At 41.4% G+C, this 14,746-nt stretch overlaps 1 protein-coding gene and 1 long non-coding RNA gene across 2 annotated transcripts in view; one reads left to right on the top strand and one right to left on the bottom strand.

Annotated features, from left to right (window-relative positions):
* Nucleotides 1–1,277: 1,277 nt before the first annotated feature.
* Nucleotides 1,278–8,252, top strand: LOC117525470. Its single transcript, XR_004565061.1, has 3 exons — nt 1,278–1,643; nt 6,392–6,395; nt 8,243–8,252. It is a non-coding gene; the product is annotated as an uncharacterized LOC117525470 (long non-coding RNA).
* A 1,042-nt stretch (nt 8,253–9,294) lies between these two features.
* LOC117526598 (von Willebrand factor A domain-containing protein 7-like) overlaps nt 9,295–14,746 on the bottom strand; it is a 58,402-nt gene continuing 52,950 nt past the window's right edge. Inside the window, 2 exon segments of the mRNA XM_034188656.1 lie at nt 9,295–9,741; nt 11,786–12,109. Coding sequence (XP_034044547.1) covers nt 9,295–9,741; nt 11,786–12,109 — 771 coding nt within the window.

Here is a 14,746-nt window from a genome sequence, read left to right as displayed (position 1 = left end):
TATGGTACAAACCAGTTATCAAAAGTTGTATATTTATGTGCCATAAACCCACCTATATAAGGTGTAAATGAATATTGCATTGCATAAATATCAGAAAAACTCTGCACTCAACTTTGGATCAAGTTTTGGTTAATATGCAATGCAGTCACTTTCTGCTGCCTAATGATAGAAACGCACCAAACACCGTGCCTGACAACATCTGATTTTAAGACCAACGGTAATCCATGGGAGTGTAAATGAGGTCAGGTGCATTTGGTACTTTAATAGCGTGGACTCTGAGCTTGAAAATAATAGGGCAGCACAGTCTCATTTGAACCCCTGCGTGATATTGTGGGATTTGATCACATCCGGGGACAGCCTGCACTAACAAGACTCTTGGTGTCAAAATCCTGAACCAGAACACTTAATCGCAACATTTGTTGAAATGTAAGATGCACCTATTTGAGCTGCACTAAATATGGTTTTTAGTTGGAGCAATATTGATTGATCTCAGGGTCTATTAAGTGTAGATTATCCACAGTGATGGCTAGAAAGGACCTGAAACAGCTTTATTGGATACACTTTGCAAGACATTCAATACATAACCTGACAATAGTTTGTTAAACTTCCTTGGCTTTACCTGAGCAATAAAAAAGTTTTAGTTGCTTTTAAAGCTTTACCTCCACACCTCTAAGGAATATTGAACTCTTTTTGTCTGCTTCTTGACAGTCTATTTAATGTATTTATAGATTCATACTATGTCTTCAAAATAATTTATTCTGAGAATATTTCTAACAGCAGACACCATTCCTACTGAAATTACTGCTTATTTGCTTTGAGTGCCAGGCTAGCAAAAAGGGAGCGGAACCTCTGGTGAGTTTGCAAACAGTCAATTTTTGCTCCAGACCGAACATATTAATGTGTTACAGCGTCACACATGCACAGTTGCTGATGTACAACTCAACATCAATCATGTTAAGCTACATAATCAGACTTTTGACTAACAGGGCTAACTTGTATTTTAAGAGACATGGTAAATATTTGTTCTTGGTTAATGCCAGTATTGCTTCTAATTTTACAGTGCAGTTGCATTTTGTGCTTTCCAGCCTGATACCAGCTTTGTTCATGAAGGATAGCGTTACAGTACCTACAATTTCCCATTGGGATTGCTGGACCAAAGTCCACCACACTGAAGTGATTCAGTTCCAGATTGAAGAGAATCCCCAATGGTGTATTTTAGACATATATATATATATATATATATATATATATATATATATATATATATATATATATATATATATATATATATATATATATACACAATATTGTTAATGTAGATTTTCTTGCTTTTGTTAAAACCACCTGTAGCTATCTATCTGTAACTGTAGCTTTTGTTGTTGCCTTTTGATGAGAAAGTGTTATAGACCAGTTATTGACCCTCTACTGATCTGTTATTTACAAATCTGGTATTGACCATCTCTCTTGTCAGGAACACTGAGATCCAGGGATATGTTTGAGCCACCACGGCCTGTAAAACTAATGCAAATATCTAATTGTGTAAAATAAAGTTCTGCTCTGTTTAAAAGAGTGGCATCGTAGGTATTGTAAATAATATTGTTTATGATTAATGTTGTAGGTTTCTTACATTGAAGATGTCATTTGTCTGCATGAAATTATTGTTATCTTTTTGGAGATTTTAGTGACGTATCAAAGCTCATCATTGTAGTGGTGCACTTTTGACTCCAGTTGCTTTTGGTGAACCTGCAGGCAAACAGTGAAAATGGCTCTAAAACAAAAAGTACTTTTCTTTTTAGTGGGGTGGCTGATATCAAGTTTACTTTCTGTGTTTATTTAGAAGCAAATGCCTTTTTCTTCTATTAGAACTGCTGTACTTTTTTGTGGTTGCTGTATTTGAAGGAAAATCTCAACTTTTTACAAGAGTCTTCAGAAAAAAGGACCAAGTTTTTCCACTGCTAAAATATTTAGTGTTGAGCCAGGCCGTGCTGTCTCCAGATAGCTGGGACCAGTCTCAAGGACCAACCGGAAGCAGTAAGCTGGATACAGACGGCTGTTTGCTGTCGTCTATGCAGGAAGTGGGTCTGGTTCAACAACCTTCTTTAATTCTGTTCATTCTTGTTTGGCTGCTGGATGTTTGTCAGAGTTCTTCCACTTTAGTGTATTTGTCATACTTTTACTTACCTTTGAGGTTCCTTTGGTTCTTCGTTGCACTTACTGTTATACTTTTTTCTGAAACAGGATAATAAAGTTTAATTGCTATTACAAGAGGATTATTCATTTTGCTCCTTGTCCATGTTTTAAGTGATGTTCTTCAGTGAAACAAATGTCCACATTGAACCAGCAAGTATATTTATCATTTTCAAGCTGCAACTGCTGATGCATTTTACAATTTCTGTATGATTATTTTTACTTCTTTTTTATATTGGTATACTTTACCCTATTCTTGTGGCTAAACTGGCAATGTGACAACTTGTAAAATAAGTACCTGTGCCCTATCGAGCCACAGCTTTGGACACTAGCATGTAGGCACTGTAGGCTGGTACCCACTTACAGAAGGGATGGACTGGGATGATGGAGATGTCCAAGAACACAGGTAGCCTGAAGCACACCTGAAATTGGACCACGGCCTACAACCCCAGTTCCAATGAAGTTGGGATGTTGTGTAAAATGTAAAAAAAAAAAAAAAAAAGACTACAATGATTTGCGAATCCTCTTCAACCTATATTGAATTGAATACACCACAAAGACAAGATATTTAATGTTCAAACTGATAAACTTTATTGTTTTTGTGCAAATATTTGCTCATTTTGAAATGGATGCCTGCAACACATTTTAAAAAAGCTGGGACAGTGGTATGTTTACCACTGTGTTACATCACCGTTCCTTCTAACAGCACTCAATAAGCGTTTGGGAACTGAGGACACTAGTTGTTGACGTTTTGTAGGTGGAATTCTTTCCCATTCTTGCTTGATGTACGAATTCAGTTGTTCAACAGTCCGGGGTCTCCATTGTTGTATTTTGAGCTTCATAATGCGCCACACATTTTCAGTGGGCGACAGGTCTGGACTGCAGGCAGGCCAGTCTAGTACCCGCACTCTTTTACTACGAAGCCACGCAGTTGTAACACGTGCAGAATGTGACTTGGCATTGTCTTGCTGAAATAAGCAGGGATGTCCCTGAAAAAGTTGTTGCTTGGATGGCAGCATGTGTTGCTCCAAAACCTGGATGTACCTCAACATTGATGGTGCCATCACAGATGTAAGTTGCCCATGCCATGGGCACGTACACACCCCCATACCATCAGAGATGCTGGCCTTTGAACTTTGCGCTGATAACAATCTGGATGGTCTTTTTCCTTTTGTGTCCAGAGGACACAACGTCCATGATTTCCAAAAAAAAAATAAAAAATTGAAATGTGGACTCATCAGACCATAGCACACTTTTCCACCTTGACTCTGTCCATTTCAAATGAGCTCGGGCTCAGAGAAGGCGGCGGTGTTTCTGGATGTTGTTGATGTATGGCTTTCGCTTTGTTTTGTAGATGTAGTGACGAACTGTGTTAACTGACAATGGTTTTCTGAAGTGTTTCTGAGCCCACGCGGTAAGATCCCTTACACAATGATGTCGGTTTTTAATGCAGTGCCACCTGAGGGATCGAAGGTCACAGGCATTCAATGTTGGTTTTTGTCCTTGCTGTTTACGTGTCGAAAGTTCTCCAGATTCTCTAAATCTTCTGATTATGTTATGGAATGTAGATGAAGGAATCCAAAAATTCCTTGCAATTAAACGTCAAGAAACATTGTTCTTAAACTGTTGGACTATTTTTCCATACAATTGTTCACAAAGTGGTGATCCTCGCCCATCTTTGCTTGTGAACGGCTGAGCCTTTTGGGGATGCTTCTTTTATAGCCAATCATGACACTCACAATTACTGTCATGAAAGGTGGCCATTTGCAAATGTTTCCCCTCTTTGCATCTCTTCTAATGAGTGGCAACATATGAGCCTCTAAACAACTCTCAAATAACTTGAAAAGAAAAACTTGTTCAACATCATGGTTTAGGGGAAGGATACAAAAAGCTATCCCCAGAGAGAGTTATCCTGTGTCATATGGTCCTGCGGTCCGCTGCTGAAGACAGATGTGACATTCAGGTCACCTGCTGCATGTCCACATGAACTGATGGACGTCCAGAACCACAGATCTCCGCAGGCGCTCCTGTCAGTGGCCATACCCCCTATCAGTTCAGCGCACACACCAATGTGTCACTGTGTCTGTGTTATGTGAGCTGTCAATGACTCTGTGGTCAGCAGCTGGCAGGCACCTCCCTATGCTGTGTGCGCTCTGACCTGCCTGTCCGGCCCCCATGTGATGTCTGTGCAGCATATATCAGAATTTTATGCAATTATACCCCCCAGGCACACCACGTGTCGGGGGGGGGGGGGGGGGGGGGGCGCGACACACGCACTCACGTGCCATACACATGCAGACTACATGTGGGTGATTCTTTAACTACGGGCACTATTGGCCTTGTAAATGTAATTTCCACCACACCATTGCCTTACAATATAAAGCGCCTTGGGGCAACTGTTTGTTGTGATTTGGCGCTATATACATGTGCTCTGATGTCACTGTTTATCTCTGTAGAAACTACCCAAACAATCTTTCATACAAACTGTTTAAAGGGACATTACAGTGTTGTGGTGGAAATTACGGCAATAGTGTGGGACAACTACATTTTGTTTAAAAAAAATCACAACAGTTGTATGACATTGAATACCCCAATTATGTTTTGATTATTTTACTGATATTTTATTCAGAGATATTTTAAAACATTAGAAAAAACATTTATCATTCATTTTTATCATTGAAGATCAAAAGTCTGGGTGTGGGACAAGCACAAAACGGCAATATTTGCATATAATGATGCTGAAAAAAGGTGAAAAAGTCATCATAGACTACTAGAACAAATTTCTTAACACACTATCATTGTAAAGATAACTATAAAAGTGTGACATTTCCCCTTTTTTCTGTTTTTCATACAATATGATCAAAGGACATAATAAGTGCCCGTAGTCTAAGAATCACCCATGTATGTTGCTGTTTGCAAGCCCACACTCGTGGGGGCACTTAGACAGATTTCACGGCCAGCTCAACAATGATTGTTTGCCGACTGTTTTTGTGCTAACAGTGTGAATGGCCACACATGGCGGTGATATGCCGTGTTCACACCGGATGACACGCGAGCGACGGCGGCGACAGGTTGCTATGTAATCCCTATGGAAGGACGCGTTATGGCACCACAAAAGTCCAAGCCACGCAATGCGACACGATAGACGCGAATGAAGCGACGCAAAAGAAGCAATTTTGAGCGATTGGCGTGGTTGTGGCGTGATATCGCTTCGCATTGCCCTCCTCCCCAAGTTGAAAAATCTGAACTTTTTCGTCTTGTCACGTCACGATGACCAATCAGGGACTGGATATGTAGTGACGTGGAGATGTCTGGAGTTTATACTTGATGTGGACATGTCCTGTTTCTGGCAGCCAGCCTGTGAGCAGGACTTATGTCCCTTTTGTCCTTTATTTCACAATTATGACAGAGTTTGAGGGGAGAGCAAGCAGCAGCACTGCAGCAGCGGCAGCAGCCAGTTTTTTTTTTTTGTTCATGTGCGCGTGCAAATGAATCATCCATGAAGATAATTTTATTAACTACACAGATGTATAATAAAACAAATGGTGACTGGTTTATAACACAATTATGACAGAGTTTGAGGGGAGAGCGAACAGCAGCAGCGGTAGCAGCCAGTTTTTTTTTCATGTGCGCGCGCGAACGAATCGTCCGTGAAGATCATTTTGTTAACTACACAGGTGTATAATAAAGCAGCAGCAGCAGCAGACAGTTTTTTTTTTAATTGTTCACATGTGCGTGCGTGATTGGGACAGGAGGTCCTCAAACTGGGTCCTGGAGAGGTGGAAGTACCGCTGAAAGTGGCCGTCATCCAGATCCAGCTCCTGCAGCAAATAATGAAACTCCCCGAATTGGGAACATCTCATGAGGATGTTGTGAACCCAGGGACGATGCCGCTGGAAATGTTTGTTAGCTTTCCACACCAAATAGCGCAAAGCAACTCGCTCCGTGTGATCAAGGTCCGCCATGTTGACTTGACGGCGGGCAGTATGGAAGTTCCTCCTATTCGATAACGCATTGGGGTGAATTTTCGCAGCGAAAGCAGAGCAACACACCAGGCGATGATGGCGCGTCCATCACCAGGTGAAGGACGCAAATTTGTGGCGTCGCGTGTCATCCGGTGTGAACGTGGCATTAGATGTGCATGCATGTCACCTGGACTTTGGCTGACATCTGCTGCAAGAGGGTTTGATATGCTGTCACAGAGCACAGTCTGTCTTTCAGCCGCTGGTGTGTGCAAATAGTTGTAGCAACAGGGGTACAAGGCATTGGAGGCAGTTGTGATTTTACACGTACTACATACGGTTCCTGCTTCATGCGCACTTTATGTGCAATTTGACCACATTCGTACTATGTGTGAAGGTGGCCTTATTGAGCACGTCAAGACTGGTCTGTCTGGTATATGTGAGGGTTTTTTTTTTATCGAAATGCATTGCTATCGGACAGGAGGTTTTGTCCAATGTGAGAGATAATCTGTTCTACAAAATCTGTTTATATATATATATATATATATATATATATATATATATATATATATATATATATATATATATATATATATATATATATATATATATATATATATATATATATATATATATGCAGGGGTGGTGGCCAAGTGGTTAAAGCAATGGGTTTCAGTGCAAAAGGTTCCAGGTTCAAAGCCCACCCCTGCCACATTTCTCCATGTCTGGCGTAAAACCTGTGCCAATTCAACATGCAGATACACCTTGGATTTGCCGTGGTGACCCCGAGTGCAAACGAGAGCAGCCGAAGGGACTTACTACTATATATATATATAGAGAGAGGCTGTTTATTACATTGAAAACCATGCAAAAGCATTGGGACCTTTGCTTTTGTCCGTTGAGTGCGAATATCCAGTTTATACATGGTTTATGACAGTTTTGGCGAGTATTATTGTATCTGAGGTTTGAGTCATCAGGTAGCAGGCGAAGGAAGGCCAAAGAGGAGGTTTCTGGTTGTGTTGAGGGATGTGGTTTGTGTGACAGAAGATAAGGAGGACAAGGTGAGATGAGCACTGATGATGTGCTCTGGTGACTCCAAAAGGGGAGCAGCCAAAATAAGAATTAGTAATAATTCATTAAAAAAAATGAACATTTCCTATGGAAAATGAAGTAGACAGTGTAACTGTCAACACAATTTTGTCAACATGAAATGTATGAGTTTAGAGAAAGTTGTGTTTCACAGTTTATACACAAGTTGTGTGTAAACTTGTGTTCAATCACTAAGGACCCCTTCACACATTATGTGTGAAGTCACAGGTGGAGAACACATATTGTACCATGAAGAACATCACCTCTCAACACATCATCGTGATGCATATGTATCGACATGCTCTCCTGACATGGTAAAAAAAATAAAAACGTATCACCTTTGCAACATGTTCAGCAGTACCTCTGTGCGCACTGGACACCATCAACCAGGCTGCCCCATGTGAAAATATCTCCAAATGCCAATTGTCACGTCCACCACATGAGTGATGTGGTGTCCTTCAGCGCTTTGTGCGCTGGACATTCAGGGCCAGCTGATGTGTTTATGATGTGAGCATTCATTCATGTCAGTTCATTAATTCCTTGTTTACGTCCATGGCCATGGTTCATGAACATGAAGGAACAGAAGGATGATAATTCTGTACTGTCTGCTCTTTTTACAGGAATTAAATATTTTAACAGATGAAACAAAATCCATTTGTTTTGTCATTTCCAACACAGACTGTCCAGTCATCAGGCATCAATTACACATCATTGCCAGCAACATGATTGTCTTAAACAGTACATTCATTGTTCTTATAATATTCTGTGCTCTCGCTCATTGTTCTCCTTACACATTTTCATTGATTTATGTTCATTTGTCCAACATTTAAGGGTGATTCTTTAACTACGGGCACTATTGGCCTTGTAAATGTAATTTCCACCACACCATTGCCTTACAATATAAAGCGCCTTGGGGCAACTGTTTGTTGTGATTTTGCGCTAAAGATAACTATAAAAGTGTGACATTTCCCCTTTTTTCTGTTTTTCATACAATATGATCAAAGGACATAATAAGTGCCCGTAGTCTAAGAATCACCCTTAATTGCTGCCGCTACTGCAAAAGCACAATGTGGTATCACAACTCTCACGTGGTCAAACTTTGAGAGAACATGCTCGTGTGCATGCACACGAGCATGCACAAAACCATCACTGTAGGATTGTACACACCTGTCCAACCGTCTGTCCCTCCCGACAGCGACTGAAATTTTTTGAGGTTTGCCATTTCCATTTTTTTTTTTTTCAGCCAGTTTCTGCCTCTTTCGCCCAATTTCATGTTATGTGTGAAATGGTCATAAGGCCCAACAGTTCTCTGTAGTTCTCTGTTCATCTGTCTGCAACCGACTTGCAGGTGGGGTTGCTGTTTGTCCAAATGGCACATGAAAATCAAAGATTTAATTAAAAATTGTCCTGTACCTACCAGAAAATCCAACAAATCTAAAGCTGCATTCCTTTTCACTTTAAAAACTCTTTTGATATGTTTTTGATATAATAAACATGCAAACACTTGCTTTGTGCTAATAATAACCTGATTTATTCATACACACTTTTCCGCATAAAAGTAAGAGACCTTTTTTTTTTATCAAAAGTGAAGTTGTTTAAAACATTTCAATCAACATAAAGTACCAGAAACAACTCATAATTTAAGTACCTAATGATGACTTCATTCATGTAGAAAGTAGAAAAAAAAATGAAAACATTAATAATCACACATTTCATTAATATTTCAATAATCTTGCTTCCAACCCAACCAGCTAACAGGGCAATCATTGGAGTGCTCCTTTCACTTCAGGCCTAAAATTGTCAATTTCACAGTCTCACAAAACTTTCAATCTTTAAACATTTTTAAGGTAAACGCAAGTGCTTTAAAAAAAAAAAAAGAAAGAAAGCTGGAAACATTTAAACCAAGATGAAAATTACAATAATTCAGTGAGCCACTCTTTAAGATGTTAACCCATGATCATTTAATTCACAAGAAAAAGGGGGAAACTTTTTTAAGTGGTAACTCAGCTTCACAGATCAAATGAGATGATAAAATACATTCTGAGAGGCATCATATTTACTTCCAAATGAGAGAAATCACAACACCGATCCAAAGGCAGTGGGATATGTTCAAATTGTTCCCTCCGCTGGCTGTTGTGTTAACTGTAGCTGATGGGGATGTCACCACAGGAGCTGGTGTGGTGTCCACAGTGATGTTAACTTGTCCGGCACACGTCCCCACATTTCCCACGCTGTCCACAGCAACCAGCTCTAAAGTGGGTGAACAGCAGGATGCGATGTAGGTGACCACAGTAATGTTCTCACCTCCTGCTCCTACAGCCATACTGGTGTTGAGGGTTCCATTCCCTTGGCGGATGCTGACACGCTGGATGCCAGTGCCATTGACGCCATCGGTGAAGTTGGCAGAGAATGTCCACTGGGACGAACCACACAGAGATGGGGAGACTGAACAGTTGCCTGATAAACTGACCACCTCACACATAGGTTCTGTGAAATCTGTCACCTGCAGACCAGAAGAGGGACCAGGTTTATTTTTCAACTAAAATGTTGATTTAAAAACCAAAACAAGGTATGTACTGTCAAAAATACAGTGAGTGAATAGGCAGATGAGTCCATCCTTTCCAGTATATTGTTCATGAGGTCCATTGGTGCCTTCTGTCTGTCCATCAATTTTGCAAGTGAAACTCCTCCTAAACCCTGTTTTTCTATTTTTTATTTTTGTGAAGCTTCACACTGGTTGCAAACTACTTGAAGATATGCATGAAGGAAAATAATTATTCTTCAAAGTATGAATTTTCATGTTTTCATGCATAATATTTGTCCATACATGTACAAAATTTAATGAGCTTGTTAATTCAGTTGAGGTTGTTTCCAGCTGCATTTTCAACAAAAGATTTATGACGACTGATACATAATGTTATGTGTCGGACGCAGCTCGGAGAACCGACCAGCGTTTGAAGGACCCAGTATGAAATAAGCAGAGCACGGTACAAAGGCTAACTGAATTTAATACATAACAGTGATACAAAAATAACAGAAGGTGCGGTCTGGCGTGGTGCGCTCCCAGCAGCGCTAACGGTCCAGAGCCAGAAGCTGTTCGGACCCAAGGACCCCGCCGACACCCCCCAGGTGGCCGCAACAAACCGAGTCTGTGAAAGAAGGAACCATTATGTGAGTCCACACTCTACACACAGAGAGAACACTTAAAGGTGTACAAACAGCAAACACTTCCTGGCTTGATTACTAATCAACTTCCCAACCTGCAGGCATGGAACATCCAGTTCACAAAACTCCACTGCAGTGGAAGCCGATACATGACTAACATACAGCTCAATATAAAAAGGTGTGAGGGACACCACATTTACTGACTGTATAAATGTTAGTCACAAAATCTAACGTACCTCAGGAAGTGTGCTGACGAGCGTGAGACCTCACCCCCTCCTCTTTCACAGACCGTGCATCAAACCCTGGACGTTCTCTGCATCCACTGATGATGAGATGGCTCCCGAGACGACGATCTCACCCGTCTGGTCACAAGGTCGAGTCTCTGGCAAATACACACTGTATACTCCAGTCTTAAATGCCACCATGTTCCAATCCATATAGATGCACCTCAGCTGTGAGTCCTGACGAGCCGCAGGTGATCAGGGTGAGGTCCTGATAACCTCAGCAACACAGCCACTCAGTCCCAAATGCAAGCCACCTGGAAGGAGAAACAAAGGACAGAAACAAAAAGGCAGCCAGGCCCCCCCAGCCATATAACACATAACACACCTGTGACTAACATAGTCCGAGGTATCAGTTTGAGAGCTTCAATGCAGATCTCTATTTTTTGACCGTTCACAGCCATTACTTTGTAATTTTGTAAAACTCAAATAACATGACCATTTATACGCACAACCCTGCAGAAAGGACTTTGCATGACTCTAGGTGTGGAAGAAACAAAGGTCGGGAGATGATCTTTCCAGGTACACAGTGAATGGGATGCATGAGGGAGAGAGAGAGTAACAGACAGAATGTTTCCACAACAGATATTTTCTAAGTGTCAGATAAATTAACTTATGTTCTGATTGTCTAACAGCAGTTATGCTCTAAAACCCAAATAATACAGTCACAAGTCCATACAACCTAGCAAGCAGGATTTTGTGTGACTTTGTGTGCACACAGTAGTTATAGAGATGTATGGTATAGTGGAACTGGTGATGCAGCACTGCAGTTATGTTGTTGGATCACAGTCACTTTTCAGTATTTTTCAGTATATAGTACAGGCTTCCGTGGATGAATTCTGCCAAGCTAATGGATGTGGTTAGCCTATATATATCTATTTTCCATAACACAAACATTATTTTGTTTCCGACAATGGTGACAAAATTTATGTTGGCATTCACAATACTTGAACTGAATGACAAGAACTACGAGCCCTACGAGCAAATGTTTCACATCCTGAAGGAAATCTGGACAAATTTGTACCATTGATATGAAGTAAATTTTCTGAACGAAAATATCAGCATGAGTGCAGCAGAAACCCGGTGACATTTGTCTCTTACCTTAGCATTTACAGAAAATTGGAGCACGGCGTAGTTGAGGTCACTTCCAGCTGAGTTTCGAACTTCAATAGTAAGAGTCACACCTGTTCCTGACGTAGCATTGGATGGTGCCGTTAATGTCACAATGCCACTTGCTTGACCTCCATCACCTGGTGCTATTGTAAGTGTTGTGGGTGAAGTTGATGGATAACGCTGGTCATTGTTGGCTGTCACAGTGAATGTCTCGGTTGCATTAGCATCAACCGTATCATTAGAGGTTATGGACACTGTGAAGTTGATGTTGATGGTTGAGCCTGGTTCTATGCCGGTGCTGTTGGATTCTGTCTAAAAAATTTGAGGGAGAGAAGGCAAAGTAAGAGACATTTCCACATTAAACAATCTAAAAATGTCCTTGCAGAGTGATGACTATTTCTGTAATATATTTCTGGGTTTGGTGTAATATTTCTGCTTTACACTGTTATCTCAACATTGTGTGTTTCACAATTGATAAACCATGATAAAGAAAATGTTAGCCATGATTTGCATGACTGCAGTTGATGCTAATACTGTAGTTAACATCATCTGAGATTAGCATCTTCCGTAGATGATGAGAACAGCATGTAGTGATGTGTGGTTTGGATGAGTGCAGGTAAACTCGATCAGAAAATGTTGGAGGTGCAGACCTGGTAGGTCAAAAAATAATTAATCATTTACATGTATATTACAAGCTCTAAACATGGCATGTAACAGGCCAAGATGTGATTAAATTTTCTGTTCCTCTCTCCCTCTCACACATGCATGTGCCAAGATGTGCGCTGTGCACTGCTTGATGGTGTCTGCATTTCTGCTGCATGCATATTAGCAGTAGAAAAACCTTCATACTGGTGGTGATTTCCTGTCATTTGCAGCAGCAAACTGAAGGTGACAATGTGGGTCGCAGTAATTTTTCAGCGCTAACGACACAGATAATTTACATCAATGAAAGATGCAACATTTTGCACAGTCTTATAGTAAAACAGAAAGTGTGCTCTGTGCTTCTTGATATTGTTTGCATTAAGTAACGCCCCATCACACACAGCAAGGATGTGCAGGAACCAGGCGACACAGCAAAAATGGCCATAATCTGGATGCAGTCAGGAGGGAAAGAGGCATGTTGACTGTGGGTGGATCCCATCCAGACTATCTCGTCCACACTTGCATGATTGCATTCAAAGTGTATTTATACAACAGTTAGATGACCCAGACTGCTGTCAGACGGCGCTGAAGTCTGCCCGATGTCCTAACATCTGGACAGCAAAACACGGGCCCACAGTGGGAGGCATTGCTCTGTCCTCCCTTTGCACAGGACCTGCCGGTACTGGACATCGGAATTCAACCAACGCATGGGCCGGACTCGAGACATATGTTTCCATTCTGGCATCATTGTGGTCACTCACTCACTCATTCATGCAATCACATTTCCACTCGTCCTCCCCTTCCCAGCGCTCACTGACCTCACGTGCGTAGAACAGGTCCTGAAATGATTAAATGATTGCTCAGTGTGTGTATGTGTGTGTGTTCATAACAGCTGAATGAGCCGCTACACGTGGCGCCGCTGTCAGCCACTGGACACCTTAGCTGAAACTTTGCTGGCAGTGGGCCAAGCTTTCCCACCATTCGTCAGACACAGCCTTTCCAGCAAACTTTAATTTCATTTTGTTATTGCTCACCTCAGCACAACTCAACTCTGTAAACCTCAATGTCCAGTTGTATTATCACATAGGATTTATTTATGCCGTGATTGTTTGCAGCACACAGCAGCCGGGTGAGAGGCTTATCACCACAGGCTGTGGTTCGTGGCTCTTGCCCCCCCGGGTTGTGAAATGTTCCTGATTCCATGTCGGAGGTGAGGTTCATGTTTAATAATGTTATCATGTGCTGGTAAAACAGTTCTGTCCTACAGAGTTAGATGTGATCAAGTAATAATATGTATATTAAAGCAGTGAGATCCATTCAGCTCTGACGCATGCAATGACGCTTTACTGCGCATGAGCCCATGGAGGGGTGCACCTGCCTGTGGTGGCACAGATATGGGAACAATATTTCACATTATTTATGGCGCTCATGGAAAGGACTGGAAATATAAGTACTTTAAGGTCTATTATGAATAGAACAGCCTGTTCAGATCTGCAACAGCGTGTTCTGTGTGATGCATTGACCTGCAGTGGCACACGGTGCTTTCGGGTTGATTGCGCGCTATTCACATTCACGGCACATGATGAATGTGTGCCACATACATGTTATTACATATCAACATTTCGTTTGCCCTCCCTGGTTGAGGTCCAGTGGAGGTGGACATACATGGCACAATATGCCGACAGGCTTTGCTGTGACCGATCCATCTCAGAGCTCAATCAACCACGATCAGATCATTTCAAATGCTGTTATGATGCCATCACAATATGTAGAGAGCCATCAGATGGTGCACTAACTGCACATAGACCACAGTTAGATGTGCGTCCCATCTCAACCAAGAGTGTTTTGAACTGTACAACATACTCAGGACAGCTGAGCGAATTGGAACAAACAATGTTGAGTGCTCTGAGGCTCCTGTCCATTAGTCTTCAGACCGCACCTTAATAGTTTCCGACTGTAGCCAGATGTGTCATTCTGATGCCATTTGGCGTATGTGTGAGGGGGGTATAACATAACATACATCTCGCCAATTTGTAGAGAAGCTTGAATCTTCGACTGGACTGGGTTGCTTGATGCGAGGACGTTTCGCTTCAAATCGCAGAAGCTTCCTCAGCTAAAATTCTTGCTCTGGAAGTCTGACTTCTGTCTGACTCTTGTAGAGAAGAGAAGAGATCTCGCAAATTTCTCTACACCTAATCGTAATTGTGAAATATAAATTATACATTGTGTTTGTGTGTTCATGGAAGATATTATACCTTAATGGTATGGATTGGGCTTCTTTTTTTCTCCCCCATTGAGACATTAATA

This window comes from Thalassophryne amazonica, chromosome 15 (genome assembly GCF_902500255.1).
Source record: "Thalassophryne amazonica chromosome 15, fThaAma1.1, whole genome shotgun sequence".
Taxonomy (NCBI): domain Eukaryota; kingdom Metazoa; phylum Chordata; class Actinopteri; order Batrachoidiformes; family Batrachoididae; genus Thalassophryne; species Thalassophryne amazonica.
Note: the sequence above shows the minus strand (reverse complement) of the source record. Positions and strands in the feature narration are given on the sequence as shown.